The sequence below is a fragment of the Fonsecaea nubica genome, assembly GCF_001646965.1.
Source record: "Fonsecaea nubica strain CBS 269.64 chromosome Unknown Scaff39, whole genome shotgun sequence".
Taxonomy (NCBI): Eukaryota; Fungi; Ascomycota; class Eurotiomycetes; order Chaetothyriales; family Herpotrichiellaceae; genus Fonsecaea; species Fonsecaea nubica.
The window spans coordinates 22,165-40,918 of NW_019173712.1; the positions used below are offsets into that span (position 1 = coordinate 22,165).

An 18,754-nucleotide genomic window follows, 5' to 3' on the forward strand; every position below is an offset into this window, starting at 1 on the left:
GGACTGTGTTCTATAGTATTACAAGGGTATTGAAAGGAGAAAGTGAAACATATTTCTCATGTCTCTCCAAAACCTCCCGGAGTTTACTTCCAGCTTGACCAATTCCAATCACATCCCATCCTCACTTGGTCTGTCTTTGCAGTGTCCCTTCCCGACATAATATCCTGACATTATCCACGAAACCTCTGACGAGCTTTTCATACTTGTTGGGTTGATTGGCTTTGAGACTCGCAATCTCGATCCGAATCTGCTCCGTGCTGATCTCGACCTCCAACTCGTGCTCTTTCACGGGCGTGTTGGGATAACTCACTTGGGTCAAGTCAATCTGGTATGCCAAGTGCCTATAGCTCATCCGGTCCTTCTTTCTATCGCGGCCTCCTTCAGTCATCTCGGTCAGCCAATTCGGATCCCCCTCCCACGGACTTTCGATTGAGATCGAGATTCGATAGTCGAAATCAGCCCGAGGATTGTAGACTTCCAGGTCTGCAATCCGGGACTTGATGATCTGTGCCTTGACCGTGTTCGTTTTCTCGTCAATCGTTCTCCGCACTCGAGGGGTATGTCGAGGATTAAGCCATGTTACCATGGACGGTGGCAGATTTCTCCGACCCACTTCTGTCAGCTCGTAGAATTCGTCGTACTCATGCGGGTGGCTATAATCAACTCTTGGTGGTTCACCGGAGGCCTGAGATGCGCGGTAGGACTCCCAGACGAGGTCGTTCAGAAACTTGTTCATAGCTTTGTGCTGAGCCTTGGTGCACCATTAGCCACGGAACATTGCAGGAGAAACAGCATCTCCAATACATACCATATCCATCGAACTCTTAAAGCTCGTCTTGCTCCGAAATTTGTCTTTGTTGAACACAGTCTCCGTTTCCACAGGTAGATTCAACCGATAGCTCGCCTGCTCGTCGAAAATCATGCCGACCTTGGCTTCGATCTCAAACACCGCCCCGCCAGCAGGGGGTTCAGCGTTGCCGATAACGAAATAGATCCAATCACAGACGTGTCTGGTAAGATCATCGTATGGTGCATCACCAGTGATCGAGGGCTCCCATCGAGGTCCCCCTGGTGGTGTCGCAGTGTGATTTTGTACTTGCCCATTGACAGCCTGCGACCCCACAGATTCCTTCTTTATAGGCATATCATTCCTGGGCGACCCAGGCGTCTTGGGTGTGCCAGCTTGTCGTGATGGACTCCAGTTTATTGGCTCCCCGAACCTCAAAGGCAAATTACGACGAGCGCTCTGCGCCCATATAGGGATCTCATCACGCCGGGGTCTCTTTTTAGGGGGCAACGGCGTCGCTGCAACATCGGACAAATAACTTGCAGATCGTTTCAAGGACGGCTGAGGCTGAGCATTTGCTGAAGGACTCTGTTGTGCGGGTAGGTATGAGTTGGTCAGTTGGGGTGTTGAATTATATTGGTTAGGAGCACCGGGTCCAGGGCTCGGGCGGGTATCCGGATACGACGCTCCAGATTTGGGCTCAATGGATGCGGAAAAGGATTTTGGCGTCGTCTCATGACTCTGGTTTTCGATATTGCGATCTGGCGTGGTGTGAAGTTGAGCATTTGGGTTGGAGTTGATGTTGGGGGCCCGATTAGGCTGCGCGTTAGACTGCGGATCGGACATGGGCTCCTGGTATCGCCCAACACTCTGCTGCCGACTTGGAGGAGGCTTGGGAATCGTCTTGGGGCTGACGCTCTCGATGCTCCGTTCGCGTTCCCGCAAGTCCCCAGAATAAGTCCTTTGTACGCTCCCACTGGCGCTCCTGGAATGTTCCGCTTGCGGGTAGGGCGGCTGATTATATTCCCTGCTCTGCACTGAACCAACGGAGCCAACAGATGATCTTCTCACGCTTTCGTGGCCATGGGACGTCGGGCGATGAGGATGAGGTGATGGTCGAGGATAGGCAACCGGCGGACCGAGGGGTGTTACTGGAGGTGGGTGAAACTGAGCCTGAGGTGAAACGTGCCTCTGCTGCGCATGTGCAAGACCGTTTGCGGAAATGTAGTCTTCTCTAGGCGTAGGAGACTGGGCGCTCAGGGAAGGGTGTGCGCTCGAGTGATGATATGTGGTGGCAGAGGAAGGCGTAGCGCTCTGGTAGTGGTGGACGGATCCTGGAGTTGGTGGGTAAGGCGCAGAGGGAGACGGTGAAGGAACAAAGGGAGACTGATACGGATGCGAAGGTGGAATCCCTTCACGCGGAGTGTGTATCTGTCCATGCGGTCCTGGACTCTGCGCATAGAAGGATTGCCCGGTTGCGCCGGGCGTCGAGCCTGACGCGGAGGCCGAATTTTGTTGTTGTGGTGACTGCACAGCAAAATAGGAGCCGTTTGCAGAGGTGCGGTATTCATTTGACGGGAGTGGCGGTGGCGGCTGCTGATACGACGAGGACGACGAGGGCAATGGAGGGCGCTCGAGGGGAGGATGAGACTCGTACGAGGGGCTGTGTTCATAGGACGATTGTTGGGTGTGAAGTCGCGGCGGAGGGTGCGGTTGAGGTTGATGGTGGTGTTGGTGTCGCTGTGTCGAGGAGTCGTTTAGCATCGACTTCAGGTCCATGACTGCCCCCAATATTGCTTCTGGCGTGAAGCTGTGTAACAGCGCGTGGATTTGGCCATCAATTAATCACTTGTCCATGGGTGGACTCGTCGTTTGTCGCTGGCGCAGGATGTGTGCAGTGCCAGCGGGTATGGAAGAGGGAGGTCAGGATTTCTTTCGACTGCGGCGCGCGACTGGCCGCATGCCAATGCCACCTTCCACCTTCCAACAACTCTTAAGAGCCTTTCCCTGGTAGAAACCTCCGCAGACTCCCAGCAATGTCCACCACCCATCAATGCCTACTGCACAATTGTTACACACCTCTAATTCAGCCTTCAGATCTGGGGTTTCACTCGTGGAATTTCCTTTGCTATGCTTTCTCTGTCTAATGCTACAGGTCTCGCGCAGTCCAAACCAAAAAGGGGTATCGAGATGAACTAATGCATCGCTGATTGACGCCATGCGCATGTGCAACGTCTGTTCTACAGGGGCCCTCTTCGCCTGCTAATGTTTGACATTTCCACAATATGACCATCTGTACCGGAGCCGTCAAGTGTGTTGGAGTACGTGCGAGTCATGATCAACCCTTCCCCTAAAAGATCCTGATCGACGCCGACCTGCGGTGATAGGTACGGCGTCGTTCGTGGCGTCGTAATGGAGAAGGTCGGTCTTACTGAGATGTTCCCCAGGCTCACGTTACGGCGGACTTTCAACGGCAGCGGCAGTGTCAATGCGTTGTCGCTCGTCATTGGGGACTCGATGCTCAGACTGCGCCTCCTCAAGAACGAGGGGCGAGCTGAACGACCACGACCTGGTCGGCCCTTGCTGCTGGATCGTTTGTGCTCGCGAGCCGCTCTAGCCTCGGGTCCAAAATTAACTCTGTCCCGCAGAGTGTGAATGGCCTGGATCAGAGCCAGCTCGATAGCGACACAGTTCTTGATGCGGCACATGCGCGGCCACGTCGCTCGTTCCCCTGCAACCGTCGCTTCCACCATGAACTCTGGCGTAGGGTTCATCATCATATTAAGGTACTCGCTTGGTTTGATCTCTGGCAAGACATTAATGTCGCCAGTGTACTGTTGATTGAAAAGGGAAGCCCATCTGTACAATCCCTGAGGAAAACCGAGGTCTGAGAGTTGTTGTGCGCGATGTATGATTTCCTCCTTGAACAGCTCCTTAGCTGCTTGAAGGGGACTCCGAACAGGCATGGGTGCTGCGGGTTGTTTGCCGCGAAACACCTCCTCTTGATCCAAAAAAATCCTGACATGCGGATTGACTTGTGAGACAATGAAGAAATTGACGTTGAACATCTCCGACAACTTCCTCATGGGAATATCGTGGTCCAGGGACCCGTCCACAAACGTCTGCTGAGCATTTTGCATCCACAGCTTTTCCTCCTTGGTGATGGGGTCTTTCTCATAGATGTTGGCAGGTGGGAAAACATTAGGGACAGCACAAGATGCGCAAACGGCAGACCAGATGAACACGTCAGGGGCAGTCACGAAGTTCAATAATCGTGGCTCGGCGTTCCCTGCACTGGATACGCAGATGTTGAGGATCCGTCCGGTCTTGTAGCGTGCTTCTCGAAAGGTGATGTCGCCCAGCCACGACTTCATGACCCGCTTCAGGTTGTCCATTTCAAAGAAAGCGCCGGTTCGCAGAAAAGTACGAATCCTTTGCGCGAGCCACCCCACCCTCCCAGTGCCCGGAGGATCAAAGACAGCCAGGTCTGAAAACGGGAAATGGTCAAGAACTTCCGCCATGCGCTCATCATTGCTGCTGCCCACGATACCGGCCACGATGCTTCCTGCTGATGCTCCTGAAATGATCTCCGGTAACAACTCTGCCTCCCAGAGTGTCTTGACAACGCCGATATGCTTCATGCCCAGAAGTGCTCCGCCCGATAGAGTCAGTGCTGAACGCCCGAAGAACTTCAATGCGTCTTCTAATGATTGTTGGTGGTGTCGGATTTCTGCTGTAGGGATATCGCTGTGAATGCTGGTTTCCGTGAAGGTCTCGATGGCCTCTAAAACGGTGTTGATGTAGTCGTCTATCAGGAACTTGGTGCCGAACCATGAGTGTTTATAGAGTCGCGACATATTCATGCCACCCAAATCACGACTGAGCCCTGTTCTGAGGAGATGTTGCATGGCATTCAGGTTCTGGTCTACCACGGCGTTCTTCAATCGGATGACTTGGCTCTCGATCACGTCGGGATTGTACCCAGGCTCAATGGACTCCTTCTCTTTCTTCCATGCCTCGTGCCCTTGTAGGTTATCCAAGTCAATAGTGCAGTTCTCGTACTCGGCCAAAGTCTCCGCATCGTGCATACGTCTGAGCAAAGCTTGTTCGTGTGTCTCCGGGGGTCTCCTGCTGTATCTGGCTATCTCTTCGGCCAGTTTCTGCAGTCTCTTGCTCGGGGAGAGCAGCTTGACCGCGTCGGCGTACAAGCCGACACATGACCAGAACAGCGGGGTATGCACTGGGACGACGGATAGGAGGATGGCCATGTTGACGGTGAGGTCGTGGCCATTTGACCATCAAGAGGCGTAATTTAGGACGGTGGTGTGAGGGAGGCAATAGAAATACAATCTGCAGTCTAGGTGAGTGGTTAACAGCAAACGACGGTGATGACAGGAAGGCGGAATGGTCGGTCCTGCTGTTGAATCAGAGCAAGGGCTGTGTCATCAAGTATGGTGTTGGCCACTTCCATATGGGGGGGGGGCGGCTGAAGTTGAAGCGTGTGACTTGGTCCCGTTGAAGATCTCCAAAACAAGATATTCTGCGGAGAGCGTGGAAGAGTAAGAGATCACCAAACCAACCAACGTATGCCAGACAGTGGCAGATGATACGACTCGAATCGCAACTCAGGCCGGCAGAAGACCGAAATGTCGGTAGCCGAGTGATTGCAAGGAAGCCAGACACCCACAAAAAAGTTGGGAGAAAGCGAATGACATGATGGTGCAGAAAAACAAAGAACGGATTCGTGGCATCAATAAGATCCGTCAGGTACCTCTCGGTACCTCGTACATCGAGCTGATTGAGTTATCCACGGGTTCACGGACGATGGACACGGAAGCAGAGGGGACAGACAAGAGTAGATGGTGGCTGGTGATGGTGGGGCGAACTATGACATCGACAAAGCGCAGTCAACAGTCGACGGGAATGGAAACCTTGGGAAACCCGCAGATGTTTCGTATCCAGGAACCTCGTGCGCACTGCGCAGCTAGGAAGAGCTGGAAGAGGTACCAACTCAGTGTCTACCTATTATTGCCACCTACCGACCGATTATTACACATTCAATTACCCATCTCCGTCAACGTCTCCCGCACTCATCATCATTCACTCCAACTTCCCGGGGAAAGGTCCAACAACCTGGAGAAAAAACAGGTCACGGACTCATCCTTCAGCTGCGGACGCCCCACGGTCTCACCAGATGATTGGCATTCATTTCATGGACTCGTGAATGAGGGTGTCCTGTTTTCTTTTTTCATAATTGAGCGCGTGATGTATCCCCTTGTCAAGTCGTGTCAGTCTCGTCGAATAAGAAGCACAACCACAACTGGGCCCCAGACGCCGCATTGACCCAGTCGCAAGACACTGGGCACGATCTCCTTCACATGCAAATTCCCGGATTTTGTCTTTGATGCTTCGGGTTCCTGACAAGCACAGCAGTCCCTGCGCTGGCACCTGGCATGCAGGGAGGCATGCTCATCTCGACCCTTGATCTCGGCCCTGGATTCTAGCCTTCACCGCCACCATCTCCCTTTCTGTCAAGCGTCCATGCCCAACCAGCGGTGTGGTGCCCTTTATCCCTTGTGCCCTTTCAATGCACGGCATGAGGCTGGCTTCTGCTGCACGATCGGCTTCAACCGATCCGCACATCGACCCTAAGCAAAAGACGGAAACGAGCATGTGCTCCCAAGCAACTTCTCGAAATCGTACGACACTCGAATTGCACATGCGTCTCGCCAATTGTTGCCGTCTGCCCTTGGCCAATCAAATAAACAAGTTCCCAGCATCCAAGGCCTTAAATAGGTCATTCCTTATTGGAGACTCGGGACTTCTCTCCAATGCCTCTTGGACGTCCCACTGAGCGTTTCGAGATCACACTGAATCACACTCCGTCTGCATTCGTATTGCTCTCTTCAACCTCCTGCAAGGTGGCTGGTTGTCTCTTCTGGAGTTTCCAGATGCCTCACAACGGCATCCCTTGCTTCAGTTCGGTCTGGAAGTTCACTCTGTCCCAAGGAGTCCAGGAACTCGGCAAGACCGTGTCGAAGCCGGACAACCCCCTCTGCTTCATGCCAGAAGTGACCTGTATCTGCACTCACCGTGACAACACGAGAGCCAGGCTGCGATTGTAGATCCTGCGTCCACCGCAGCAACTTGGCCGCAGACGTAAAGCCGTCGCGTGTGCCGTAACAGCAACAACACGGGTGCAGCGTAAGCTCGTAGAACTCTGGTGTTGGGGAGTGAGTGATCTCGCGGGCCTTCCGAGTGAATCTAAGCTTTGAAAACATCGTCGTGAACCCTGCGGCCGTCGACAGGATCGGGGATATGAGGACATACGCCACCTCTGGCAGAATCGGGACGGATTCGACGGCTGGAGCTTTTGTTGCCGACGGCCCCGGGCTGGTAGGCTGGTGCGGGCTGATCATCTTGCGACGAATCCGGTCCACACTCTGTCTGATTCTCTCCCCGTCGACGCTTCTCCTAGAGTTTTCCCGACTGACTCGTCGGCCGGCAGTGTCTGACTCGTAGCCTCCCATCATCATCACCACACCGGGGCTTGTCTTGGTGACCGGCTCTCCTGCTCCACCGCGGGCCCGCGGTATCGTCAGCGTCGCCGACCCGGAATGCATGTCTAGATAGGCCTGTGCGTCCTGCGACAGGTCTGCAGCCCGACGCCTGATCTCGCTCTCGGCAGAGTCTGGCGCCGGCGAGCGAAACAGGCCGCTCACAACGTCCACCCCGGGCAGATGAGACGCGATCATTGCTCCGTACGAATACCCTCCGAGGACCAATATAGGCTTTCCCACTGGAGCGGCACCTTCCCCGGGCGGTCGACGGAAGATGGCGTCGATGTAGCACAGCACCAACCCATAGACCGACACGTAGTCGCCCAGCTCCGGCTTGCCCGTCCAAGACGTCCTCCCCACCGAGCCGGCAGCACCTCTCGAGTCACAGTCAGTGTGGGGTCGGGGGGGGAAATTGTAGCTCTGATCGCCCTCGTACCTGAAATTGAACGTGGTCAAGAAATAACCGCTCTGGAGCAGGACGCCGCCAGCAAGCGCCACGACAGGATCATCGTAGCATCCCCCCAATGGTGCGTAGGGGTGCGCGAGGATCGCGAAACCCCGTCCGAAAACTCGCGCATTCCTCTCCGTTCGTCGAGGATAGTAAATCCGACAGTCGAGCTCTACATCGTCGTGGATGCTGGGGATGGTGAAAGAACAATGTGGCCGTGGGAGGGACATGGTTCGTGATGAAAACGCTGCACCGCCACACAGCTCTGGACTTGCCAGCACAGCATTTGATGTGCGTGGTCACAGCAATATCATCTACCTGTCTGTTGTAAGTATGGAGCTGCCCATGGTGAAAAGAGGCGTGTGGGAAAAACAGCGTCGGTAGTGCGTTGAATATATGTAAACACGGTGGATGCTGGGGACAAGAGGCACAGAAGCTGCCAAGACGCCTCATGCTTGTCGTTGTAAACGAGGGGCGGCACCGTCCGATCGCATGCATTACCATCACAAACCTGGTTACGGCAATACGAATCGACGGGCTTGTAGAAACAGAACACATAGCTACGCATGGTCATGCTAGGACAGTTGTGGACCTGGGATCTTCTCATTTGGACAGCGATGCCGGACAGTCTTCGCCAGTCATATCTTTACAGCTCATCCCTCTTTCTAACCTTTTTGTCATGCGTCAAATCCCATTCATCCAACCATCCCACTACTTGACGGATCTCCCACTCATGCGCAGCTTTAATGAAGTCTGGTTCTGCACTGATATTCAATATTCCCGAGCTGTCCCAGTGGTGGCCGCCTCCGGTGATGAGCATCTGATTGGGCCCATACCGCGTACTGGCGTTGCGGCCATGGTAGCATACATCCCGCCACACATCGCTTCCACCATCAATCAGTGCCAATCTCGGCGCTGAAATATTGAAGTCGCCATAGTTATTGTACCATGTCAGGTTTGGCCCGTCCGGAGATGGCACAGCTTGGGGCGAGAGTGGGCCTGGCGGGAAAGCCCATGTGCACCATTGCTGGGTGTAGTCGAGCCCAATAACGCGAGAGAGAAGGGAGGGCTTTCCATGCGGCTGCGGAAGTTGATATGCCCCTTGTTCTATGCACGTGCTGTAGAGATAGGATCGACTGGCTGAATTGGTGGGATCGGCGTAGAATGTTTCTTTGAGTGGTCAATACACATTTTAAAGACCTCGGTCTGCGAACTTACCATTTTGTGTCGAGAAGCATTCCGTCGTATCAATCAGATCTGGGCTGTCACAGGTCGAAACAATTACTTCTTTGACATAATTCGCATAGGCCCCTAGACCAGTCCAGGCTGAGCCATTCGTGTAGTTCGCCAACTGCATATCAACCGAGGCGATATTTGCTGGGGCATCCATGTCGGTGATGTTGTTGCAAAACTGGAAGAAATCCGGACTATCATAGGCCGGGAACCAGTTGAGCTCTTGCCAGGTGTTGGTGGGGTAATTCATTGGCCCGCCCAGGGGAAAGGCAATCTGATGGTTCAGACAGTCAATTCCGATCAATGTGAAAGGTCTTACTTACGGTCATTGCGAAATCCCTGAGATCACTCAAAGATCCGAGTCCAAAGATGTTCTTCAGTTGTTGGATCGCCTCCGTGTTATTCTGCTCAATCAGGAAGTCTATCTTGTCGATGATGTTGTTGATTCGGGAGATACAATCTGGGGGCCCGTTCTCTTGTATCGGATTATACCATTCAGGGTAGCCAAGGACGGCGTGAACGACGCCCGAAGCAGCAATACCACCCCATAGCAATCCTTGGTACTGGACCAGTGAAAATGCCGTTTGAGCACCGGCAAGACTGCCCCCGTACAAGATCCACGGGTGGCCAGGGGCTGTCAAATTGTTACCCCCCGTAATGTTGGGAAAGGTAGCATGTTGAGCAAAGTAAGCATTGTCGGCAATAGTCTGCTCAGTGGTGAGAAATCGCAGGTTGTCAGTTGTCGAGTTCGGAAATGGATAGCTTTGGCCATAGTATCTATTCTCAAGAATGACACCCAACCCGCCAGTTGCATTCATCAGAATCTGGATGATCCCAGTCTGAAGATTTGAAAAGCGCGATGGTCCGCTTGTTTCGCCACTGATATAGAGAAATACGGGACCTCCTGGCTTGTAGTAAGTGTCGTCAAAATAATACCTCTGCTTGAAGGTGGCATTTGTGTTTGGCGCATATCGAGAGCTGGTTTGAAAATGGTCAATAAGCTGGTCGAAGGTGTATGCGGTGTAGGTTGTTGGTCTTCCGTCTTCGTCGAGAGGGCCGACTTGTGCCGCAACGAGGCCTATAGTAGCTCCGAAAGCCGCGAGGATGGTTGTGAGGGACCTCATCGTGAAAGGAAATCACACACTCCGGGTGAAGAGACAAGAACTGATCGGAGCAGACAAGCTTTCAAGAGATGAGCTTGAGCATTCAAACGTCCCATCACGCGGCTCAAATAAGAGCTCGTCGAGGTTTGCATGACCAATGTCGTGCTGCAGATGGCGACAGGTTACGTCAAGTCCACCCATGTTGCAAAAAGATAGCTCTGCGGGAGTGTGCAGGAGCTTACAGGCTCGCCAGGAACTCGAAGGAGCTTGGACGAAGTATAACGACCAACATCAGGCATCTCAGGTTGTCCGATTGGTTCGACCAGGAGCTCGACAAGGTTGTGCAATGTGAGGAGATGATCTATTCCCCGACAGGCAGGTTGGAGCTTCGTCTAGGTTGCATTGTGGGAGGGGCAACTTGATCCCAGAGAGGGCAAACCATCGCATGATAAGACATCAGCGACTCCTCCGGAAACTCCGGCACAAAGTGGAAGACTGCCTGAAGCCTCGCGCTGCCGAGATGTCCCACGCCTTTGAGCGAAGAGTGGACGAATGCGAGAGAGATGAATTCATTGACTGTAGCAAAGAGTAGCAAAGAGAGTATGAGGTTGAGTGAAGAAAAGGCACCAGGGCGCAGCTGCGGAGGCCAAGACACTAACAAACGCAGTCAATTTCAAGTGCTGAGTCTCTCACTCCAAAGCATTATATTTCTCTCATCATCACCATTATCATCCAAATACAATGCTACCTATGCTGTGTCCACAGTTGCGCTCTGCTCACCCTTGCTGCGACCTCAAATCTCCCCACCCTGTGTCAGCCGACGAGCCCATGCAGTGCCACTTGTGCCTGATAACCTCCGGATCGGCTCGACCGCGAAATGCCGCTCCATTAACGGCGATCGTTCGCAGTTATTATCTGAGGTGGATCGAAATTGGACGTTGCCGTAACCTTTGACATCGTTGGACACACCTCTCATCAATATTTTTTCTGCTGATCAGTTTTTGTTACGGGCGATAACCGTCTTCAAGATACACTCGATACAAGAGGATCTGAGAGGGAAGAGGAGCCGACATGAGAAAACACAGCCATGAGTCCTCCAAACACCGCGAACCAACCACAACGGTATTTCCACTCCAAGAATGCTCCAGCCTCAACAAGTTGTTCAGTATATCCCCTAGAAAGAACGGGAACTCATTTCCCGTCCTCTCCAGCCACTAAGCCGAACAACCCTCTATCGTCTCCGACCACGGCCAAGGGGCTCGTTGGCTAGACAGACGCCGGTGGAGTCATTGACGCAGGAATCAGGCCCGAGGTTCGCTCTCTGCACCGTATCATAGTTGACATCAGCGATTCCGTCCTCGGGAAGCTCGTTGTACAGATAGCATCTCTGTCCTTGGATGTCAATGAGGACGCTCAGGCACAGGTAGTCGACGTCGCACTGGTCTGCGCAGTACTCGGCGTGGTTCTGGGTGACGCCGTCCAGCCCAGAGATGCCGACCAAGATGGTGCCCTCCGAGTAAGTCGGGCGGAACCCGCACTCCATGAAGTAAGAGCAGCCGCAGTACTCGTCGGATTGGTAGATTGCTGAGGCCATGCAGTCGCTCGTTGGCGATACTGCGGCTGAGCTGGTGGTGCTGGTAGACAACGTCGTGGAAGTAGGTGTCAAGGTCGTGCTCATGGAAGTGATTGTGGAAGTCGTCATCGTCGTAGTCAGTGAGCTTGAAGTTGCTCCGATGCCGCCATCCAGGCTAGTCAAGCTCGTGGTACTGGTAGTGCAATCCGGCCTTGCAATATCAAATGCTAGTGCGGGAAGAAGCAAAGGTAGGACCGCCCAAGCGAACGCCATTCTTTTTTTTTATGGTCAAGAACAGTATAGATGAAACTTTGCAAGGCAAGAGAGAATCAGGTGCCCGTACCACTAATCTCTGATCCGAAGTCCCATCCAGAAATATATAGATGGCCTGTTGGTGCGAGAGGACGCCGGAGGGGTAACTTACTAGAGGATTCTTGTTGTAAACAGTGGCTGAGATCGGCAGTCCTAGACGTGCTGTGCTACGAATGGAAAGTTACAATTGTCCATTCATGGTAAAGATACGTGCTCTGGGATCTTCGATAGCAACCGTGTGTTGGCCGCGAATACTGCATTTCCTTCACTCGCATCGGCCTCTTTCAGACAATGCTCAGTAGGCGCTGCGTTGCTGCGCGTACAGAGCAAGCCATCAGCGTGTAACTGTCCCGATTCGACGAATAGTTCGAATTGCAGAAACATTGAGAGATCCCAAGACAGTGTCCCAGGCTTCGAAACAGATTTCCCCGGCGGTGATTGACATCTGTTGTCGTGGCGATGTGCTCTTTTTTATAGTGCCAACCACGAACCCAGCAACGCTCGCCGATCAGGACTTCTTCTTCTTCTTTCAGAGGTACTTTTGAAGACCAAGTCAAGTAAGATGCTTGTAGGTAATAGTGCAGTCACTCGCCTGCCACTTCTGGGACGCTGCACCAAACCTTCGGAGCCAGAGATGTCTGTTCAGTGAGCGGACTGAGGCTGAAGCCGAGAGAAGCTCTCGGCCAAGGCCGGGTAGAGTTCAAACGGCGCCAAACGAGGAAATTGATGTTTTGGTGCAGTTGAGCCTGGAAAGGAAACAACACATATATTGCCCCGTGACTAGTCGTGCTAGTTCCGAGATCAAAAATCAAAATTCAGACAAGAGGAATTCAGACAAAGCAAATGGGTTGCAGGATCTACAAGTGCACAAAGTATTTGGCGGGTTCAGAGCCCGCACTAAGCCGGATCGAGTATTTTTGTGGAGGTGGTGCTCGTATTGACCAGATTGGGAGCTATGCGGAGGACGGATTCCTGTATTTGGTGACCCGTCCTTGAAAACACTCGCAAGTCATGGCCCCTTCTGGCCTTTTCCGGGGCGTTAGCCGCTAGAAGTGCGCCATTAGTTTCCAATTGTCATCCTTTTTAGGTATATGTAGGAAGTACAGTCTTCATTCTACAAATCCTTCGTCACCCCATACCCCAATGTTCATACCATAACAATATCCAAATCGACAGACCTCCAACACTCTGCTCGAGTATCAGGTTGCCATCATTGCGGCACATACGTCTGCCAGAACGTATCACATAACGGAATGTACGCCTCATACCTCGTCAATGTTACCAGCACATTCTATTTCACCATAATCTTATGTATGGTTGTCTTTCTTTCGTCGTGATCCCCTGACCTCGCGAAGCCGTCTTTGGTGGTCCGAGTCGAGTTGATGTCTTTCCGTATCACTGTCCGGGTCCCTCCGCCTTGCGCTTCTGCTGCGGCTTCTATCCGCATTCCCTGACTCGGGTTCAACGGGTATGATTTCATCAGTTACCCTGTCTTTGCCTTTGGATGCCGAGTGCTGCCGTGTTGAGGGTGGTCTCCCGCCACTCATTTCGGTCATTTCAGGGGGGGCCCGGTGCTTCTGTTGAGAGGAGATTCTGTTGGATCTTCGGTCACGCTTGTTGGAAGAAGCGCCGCCCGTGATGGCTGGATCATTATGGTATTCCCAACCATTTGTGAAATGCATATGCTTCGCCAACAGGTCAGCGAGATCACTGCATCAGATGTTTACCGCTTATGACCTACCTGATGCGGACCCCAAATATCTGGAGTTGCCGCACGAGCTCCTCCTTTGCGGTCGTCGACTGGTGGAAATCCCGAAGCCGCCACTCTCCGTTCCTCGATCTTTCTACGTTGTCGCCGCCTGAACCAGATCGCAAGCCAAGTGAGAAGCGCGAAACCCACAATGAGAACTCCGAGCATCAGGATCCACTGCCAATGACCATCGATCCTGTAATTTTGTCAACACCGCAACAATTGACCCCCGAGAATAGACCTACCAGGACTGGTGCGAAGCAGCAGACGCAGATGCGCTTCCCGTCCCCGTATTTGTAGCTGTCGAAGGAGGTGTAGAAAAACTCGTAATGGTCACGACAGTTGTAGACCCCGGCTGGAGGGCGGAAGTTGTGGACTCTAACGGGTCGATACCGCTACCAACCTGTTGACAAAAGGTTGTGAACCATGTTTGCAGCAGTGTCCTGTCGGACTCGCTCGTGCACTCGGCGGTGCAGATGGAGTCTGGGGTGCTGTACAACGCCTGCAGGAAGCTGCTTTGACAGAAGCAATTCTCGTATGTGATCTGATTTGTGGCAGGGACAGAAGGGGGCACACAAGCAGTCTGCGCCTGGAGTAGGACTGCACAATTGACAGCGCAGCTAGGGAATTGGGAGGTTGATGATGTCGGAACAATGCTCTGAGCCGACACAAGACGCAGGAGGCCGAGTAGGACAGAGGGGGATTTCAGGAGGGTTATGGATGAGGATGAGGAGGAGCGCATTTTGGCCATAATTGACCTGTGTCGCGTACGCTTTGGACGAGTTCACAGGGTCGTGGTAGAAAGGCTCAGGCGCGAGAGGATTGATTGTAATCGAAGGGATCGAACATGGGTCGGACTGTTGAAGTATGGAGGACCGTGATCAAGGCTAGGGAGAGTAAACGGCGGACATGGTGAGTCGCCGCATCTACCAGCCAGTTCAAACGAGTGAAGATGCTGCTAACTCGGAGGTGGGCAATGGCAGAGAGCAGAAACAAGGCGAATGGAAAGGGAGGAGGAGTAGAAACCTAAAAGACATGCTAGGATTGTAGACGGGGATTTGATAGGCATTTTTCAATTGGCACTTCCGCTTCCAGAAAGGTAAATGAGCGAGCGAGCCGGTAGAAAGCAAGGACAAGCTTGAGGAAATATGCATAAACACAGGGTGACAGGTTCGCGCGGAGCAAAAAGGTGCACGGGAGAGATGGTTGGTGGAAAGGGGGTTCGCTCTCAGTCCGGCAGTTAACCGCTGTCAAATCAATGCTTGGGGAGGCACAGGGGTCACCGGGGTTCCGTAGAGGCACGCAAGATAGGTCATCTAGGTGTCTTAGGGGGCAGAGCTAGGCACTACATATGTACGTACCTGGGTAGGCTTGGCTCCTTTGGGTGGGAGGGGCGTTGCCGCCTCGGCTACTCACTACCACCAGAGATATTAGCGTCTGTACTCAAACTGCATGTCTCGCACCTACCTGCCTACCTACAGACGAGGCACTCCGTCTGATGCTACACAAGCTCTCACGCTTCATTTGCGCTTCCCGTCCACACTGTTGCCTACCTACCATGTCCAACTCCATCTCGTCCGCCTCGAATCTTCTCACCCGCCTCTTCCAAGACCTCTCCGGCACCTGGCTCCTCAAGCGTAAGTTACAAAGCGCCGACCCATCAGAACCATCAGGGACATGCTCAGGCACAGCAACATTCACAAAGACGCCTTCTCCTTCACCCGTGCTCGATGCAGACGGAAAACTCAACATCCCCGATGCAGAACTCTTGTATCATGAGCAGGGTAACTTTGAGATGATGAAGGCTGTCGGCAACAACTTGGCCAGCGTTCCCACCTTCACCTTCTCCAGGAAATACATTTGGCGTCTGTCGAGAGCCGAAAACGTCCACACAATCAGCATATGGTTTACCAAGCCCGGAACTGAGGCCATTGACTACCTCTTTCACAAGATAGACCTGCCGTTCGACGAAAATCAAGCTTCACAGTCAGAGCCGAGACTGGTCCTTAACGGTACAGGAGGCCACCTCTGCGTGGAAGACTTTTACAACAGTTCTTACTCATTCACACTCAAGCGTCCTGACACAGATTCGCCCTTTTCTCTCTTCTCCTGGACCACCCTGCATGAAGTTCGTGGTCCAAAGAAAGATCAACACATCGAGACGACTTTTGTCAGGCCATGAACGATCTGGGCTGAAGAACGGTTGGAGATGTTGTTCCTCAAGTGTGCCCCCATTTCCTAAAGAGAAACGTGGTAGGAGGGCTCGGAGTTTCATTGGATGCAGGATAGAGGAACTGTCAAGGTTCTGCTGATGTCTTCTAGGAACAATGGTATCAAAGTCTTATTTGATGTTAACCACAGGCCAGCCTTGCAGAAGCTTTCGCTCAAAGGCGTCCAGGGTTTCTTGCTGTGCCACACAGCCAACCAAAGCTCCAGCCTTGTGCTCAACACGCGTTATTTCCCGCGATTTACTTATCTACCAACCTTTCGTCCTCTACCAACTTTTCATTCTCTCTCACTTTTTTGATCCTCTCTTACCCTTTAATCCTCTCATGTTTGAATTCTCCTACACCTGTACTTCACCTTTACCTCGCCTTCACCCACCCCTTTACGCTCTATCCCCCAACGTTGTCAAATCCTCTTGGAACATCATCCAAAATGTTGCGTCAAGCCTTGCCACGACTGTCATCCAGCGGTTTCCAACGAGGTATAAGTGCGACAAAGAATGCCACTCAATTCCATACATCACAAGCCCGTACATTCCAGACAATGAGCGTAAGGTACATCACTTTACTATGAGTGTAAGGCTACTAACATATCTATAGGTTCGCTCTATCCTAATATACCGGATACCCCTTCTACCCCTGTCAGCCTATCTGTCCAGGATATGTCCCGCAGTCTTCGCTCCAATATGAACATGGCGCGCGTCGAAACGAAAGCCGACCTGATAATTCTTCAGTCAAACATCAAAACAGACATGGTTGACATGCGATCCAAGATATCGAAAGATCTGCTAGGCCTTCAATGTGACATCGACTGCCTCCGACGTGACATCAAACACCTCCGATGTGACATCGATGTCCTTCGAACTCGCGTCCGCACTGACACCGATGTCCTCCGAAAGGAAATGGACCGTTTTCTTGTACAAGCTGAGTCAACCTGCGCATGGTATGCGACTCGGTTGCTTGAGTTGTTCATCCTGGTAAGTGGTCTTTGTCTTTTCATTATTCCTCTCTAACGATCACAAAGGCATTTGTTTCCGTGTCGATTTTGATTATTGGTTGTTCCGTAAGAGGGAGCTTCTAGGGGGGGAGGGGGGAAAGTGGCATGGTTTGACAGCCATTAGACGCGCTCTCGAATTTTTATGTAGTCACTAGGTAGCGATGAAGCCATCGCTAGATCAAATACAGTTAATATTGTTAATACGGATAGGAATGCTATTATGCCTAATAGGGTTGCCCTTGAGTGAATAGTGCATGGCTCCTTACTGCTATGGCTCGTCGGACTGTGCCATATTATCACGATCGCAGATCTGATCGATGCGACTGCCTCAATAAGCATTGAAATTGATGTGATTACAAAACGAAGGACCATGCAAAAGCTTGTGGTGCTGTTCTTGAGTACATATACATCAAAGGCCTGTCGAGCGAGACGGAGTGCGGTTCAAGCGGGAATACCGAGTATACTGCTTAGCACCAATCTAGAATTCAGTGGTTGCTGCTGGAACGGAAACCAACATCTTGCAATGTCCAGACACGAATAAAACTCACATAAGGTCTAAGCCCCTGGTTAGATGCCAGGTACGTAGGTAGGTAGGTAAAAATTGTAGATTGTGATCCAACGCGCTGTTTGAACCCCCCCGGCCCAGCCCCAAACGCACGGTATCAACGGAGTAGTGGTAGCAGTTGATATCCTCCCTTGCTCTCCCTGAATATGAATTTACTAGATGAAGCGAAGCCGGCCTCACTATTAAATTGCAGATCGAGCCAGATCCCCGGAGAGCGAGAGAGGGAGAGAGTGGAAAGAAATGTCGCGCTTATTTTCCCTCCTCCAGCTTTCCATCTTCTAGCTCGCTTTTCTTCCTCCATCTCCCCTTCCTGTCCCTCTATCTCGCTCCAAGCATTCACAACACTAGGATCCTCTATATCTTCACCCTGCCGGGTATCTCGCCGCCCGCCTTCTGAGACCCGTTGAGAAAGCCATAAACGCGCTTCAGGACGACCGTGTTGCCGGCCATGACGACGGCACTCATGCCAAAGAGGCCGACGCGTTGGGTCTGGTCCAAAAGGGCGAAGAGCGGGTAAGGGTAGAAGCCGTTGTAGGAGTAGCACAGCTCGATCCAAAACCAGTACAGAAAGGCGATGACGGTGCTGAGGAGGATGGCGGGCAGGGCGGTGATGGTCCAGGGCGGGCTGAAGAGCAGGAGGTCGACGAGCAGCAGCGCCGACGGCGTGAGGTGGAAGCCGACGTCCGGGGCGAGCGGCAGCTCCAGCTCCTTGGGCACCACCAGCGTCGGGTCAATCGCCCTCAACCCCCAGTACAGGGTGCTGACCAGGACCTCCATCGGGGCCGAACACATACTCAAGACGTTCTTCGCGGCGAACAATTTCGGGGACAGGGTCAGGTCCGCCAGCAGGCCCAGAATGAACGTCCCCGTGGCGAGCGTCAGGCCGATGATGGTGAGGTATTGAAAGTGCCAGCCGTACGCGCTGTTGATGTGGTTGGGGTGCGTGCTCAGCCAGTTGAAGCTGTAGGCGAAACTGGCCAGGCCGATCGAGTGAAGCAACGCCGAGGCCCCCCGCGAGGGCGACTGGAGCTTTTGGAGAGGGTGGCGCCGGATGAGGCTGTCCACTGCAGGTGTCTGAGACGGCGAGCCCGAGGCCATGCTTTGTTTCGAAAAGGGATCTTTTGTAGCGAGCTCGGAGTGCCCGGGAGACGGAATGGACGAGTAACCAATTCGTATACGATTTGGGCCGTCAAATCAAAAT

At 52.8% G+C, this 18,754-nt stretch overlaps 8 protein-coding genes across 8 annotated transcripts; 1 reads left to right on the forward strand and 7 right to left on the reverse strand.

Annotated features, from left to right (window-relative positions):
- Positions 1–121: 121 nt before the first annotated feature.
- AYO20_06237 (hypothetical protein) lies at positions 122–2,566 on the reverse strand (the record flags this gene model as incomplete). The annotated part of the gene is made up of 2 exons (XM_022644528.1): positions 122–751; positions 809–2,566. The coding sequence occupies 2 exons, from the start codon at positions 2,564–2,566 to the stop codon at positions 122–124; spliced, it is 2,388 nt and encodes a 795-aa protein (XP_022499406.1).
- A 461-nt stretch (positions 2,567–3,027) lies between these two features.
- On the reverse strand, positions 3,028–5,055 carry AYO20_06238 (hypothetical protein; the record flags this gene model as incomplete). Its single annotated transcript, XM_022644529.1, has 1 exon — positions 3,028–5,055. One exon carries the CDS (start codon positions 5,053–5,055, stop codon positions 3,028–3,030), a length of 2,028 nt encoding a protein of 675 aa, XP_022499407.1.
- A 1,638-nt stretch (positions 5,056–6,693) lies between these two features.
- AYO20_06239 (hypothetical protein) lies at positions 6,694–8,025 on the reverse strand (the record flags this gene model as incomplete). The annotated part of the gene is made up of 1 exon (XM_022644530.1): positions 6,694–8,025. One exon carries the CDS (start codon positions 8,023–8,025, stop codon positions 6,694–6,696), a length of 1,332 nt encoding a protein of 443 aa, XP_022499408.1.
- A 416-nt stretch (positions 8,026–8,441) lies between these two features.
- AYO20_06240 (hypothetical protein) lies at positions 8,442–10,152 on the reverse strand (the record flags this gene model as incomplete). Its single annotated transcript, XM_022644531.1, has 3 exons — positions 8,442–8,965; positions 9,014–9,302; positions 9,352–10,152. The coding sequence occupies 3 exons, from the start codon at positions 10,150–10,152 to the stop codon at positions 8,442–8,444; spliced, it is 1,614 nt and encodes a 537-aa protein (XP_022499409.1).
- A 1,210-nt stretch (positions 10,153–11,362) lies between these two features.
- On the reverse strand, positions 11,363–11,977 carry AYO20_06241 (hypothetical protein; the record flags this gene model as incomplete). The annotated part of the gene is made up of 1 exon (XM_022644532.1): positions 11,363–11,977. The coding sequence occupies one exon, from the start codon at positions 11,975–11,977 to the stop codon at positions 11,363–11,365; it is 615 nt and encodes a 204-aa protein (XP_022499410.1).
- Positions 11,978–13,323: 1,346 nt separating this feature from the next.
- Positions 13,324–14,517, reverse strand: AYO20_06242 (hypothetical protein; the record flags this gene model as incomplete). Its single annotated transcript, XM_022644533.1, has 3 exons — positions 13,324–13,701; positions 13,758–13,962; positions 14,012–14,517. The coding sequence occupies 3 exons, from the start codon at positions 14,515–14,517 to the stop codon at positions 13,324–13,326; spliced, it is 1,089 nt and encodes a 362-aa protein (XP_022499411.1).
- An 807-nt stretch (positions 14,518–15,324) lies between these two features.
- On the forward strand, positions 15,325–15,948 carry AYO20_06243 (hypothetical protein; the record flags this gene model as incomplete). Its single annotated transcript, XM_022644534.1, has 1 exon — positions 15,325–15,948. The coding sequence occupies one exon, from the start codon at positions 15,325–15,327 to the stop codon at positions 15,946–15,948; it is 624 nt and encodes a 207-aa protein (XP_022499412.1).
- A 1,959-nt stretch (positions 15,949–17,907) lies between these two features.
- On the reverse strand, positions 17,908–18,651 carry AYO20_06244 (hypothetical protein; the record flags this gene model as incomplete). The annotated part of the gene is made up of 1 exon (XM_022644535.1): positions 17,908–18,651. The coding sequence occupies one exon, from the start codon at positions 18,649–18,651 to the stop codon at positions 17,908–17,910; it is 744 nt and encodes a 247-aa protein (XP_022499413.1).
- Positions 18,652–18,754: the final 103 nt, after the last annotated feature.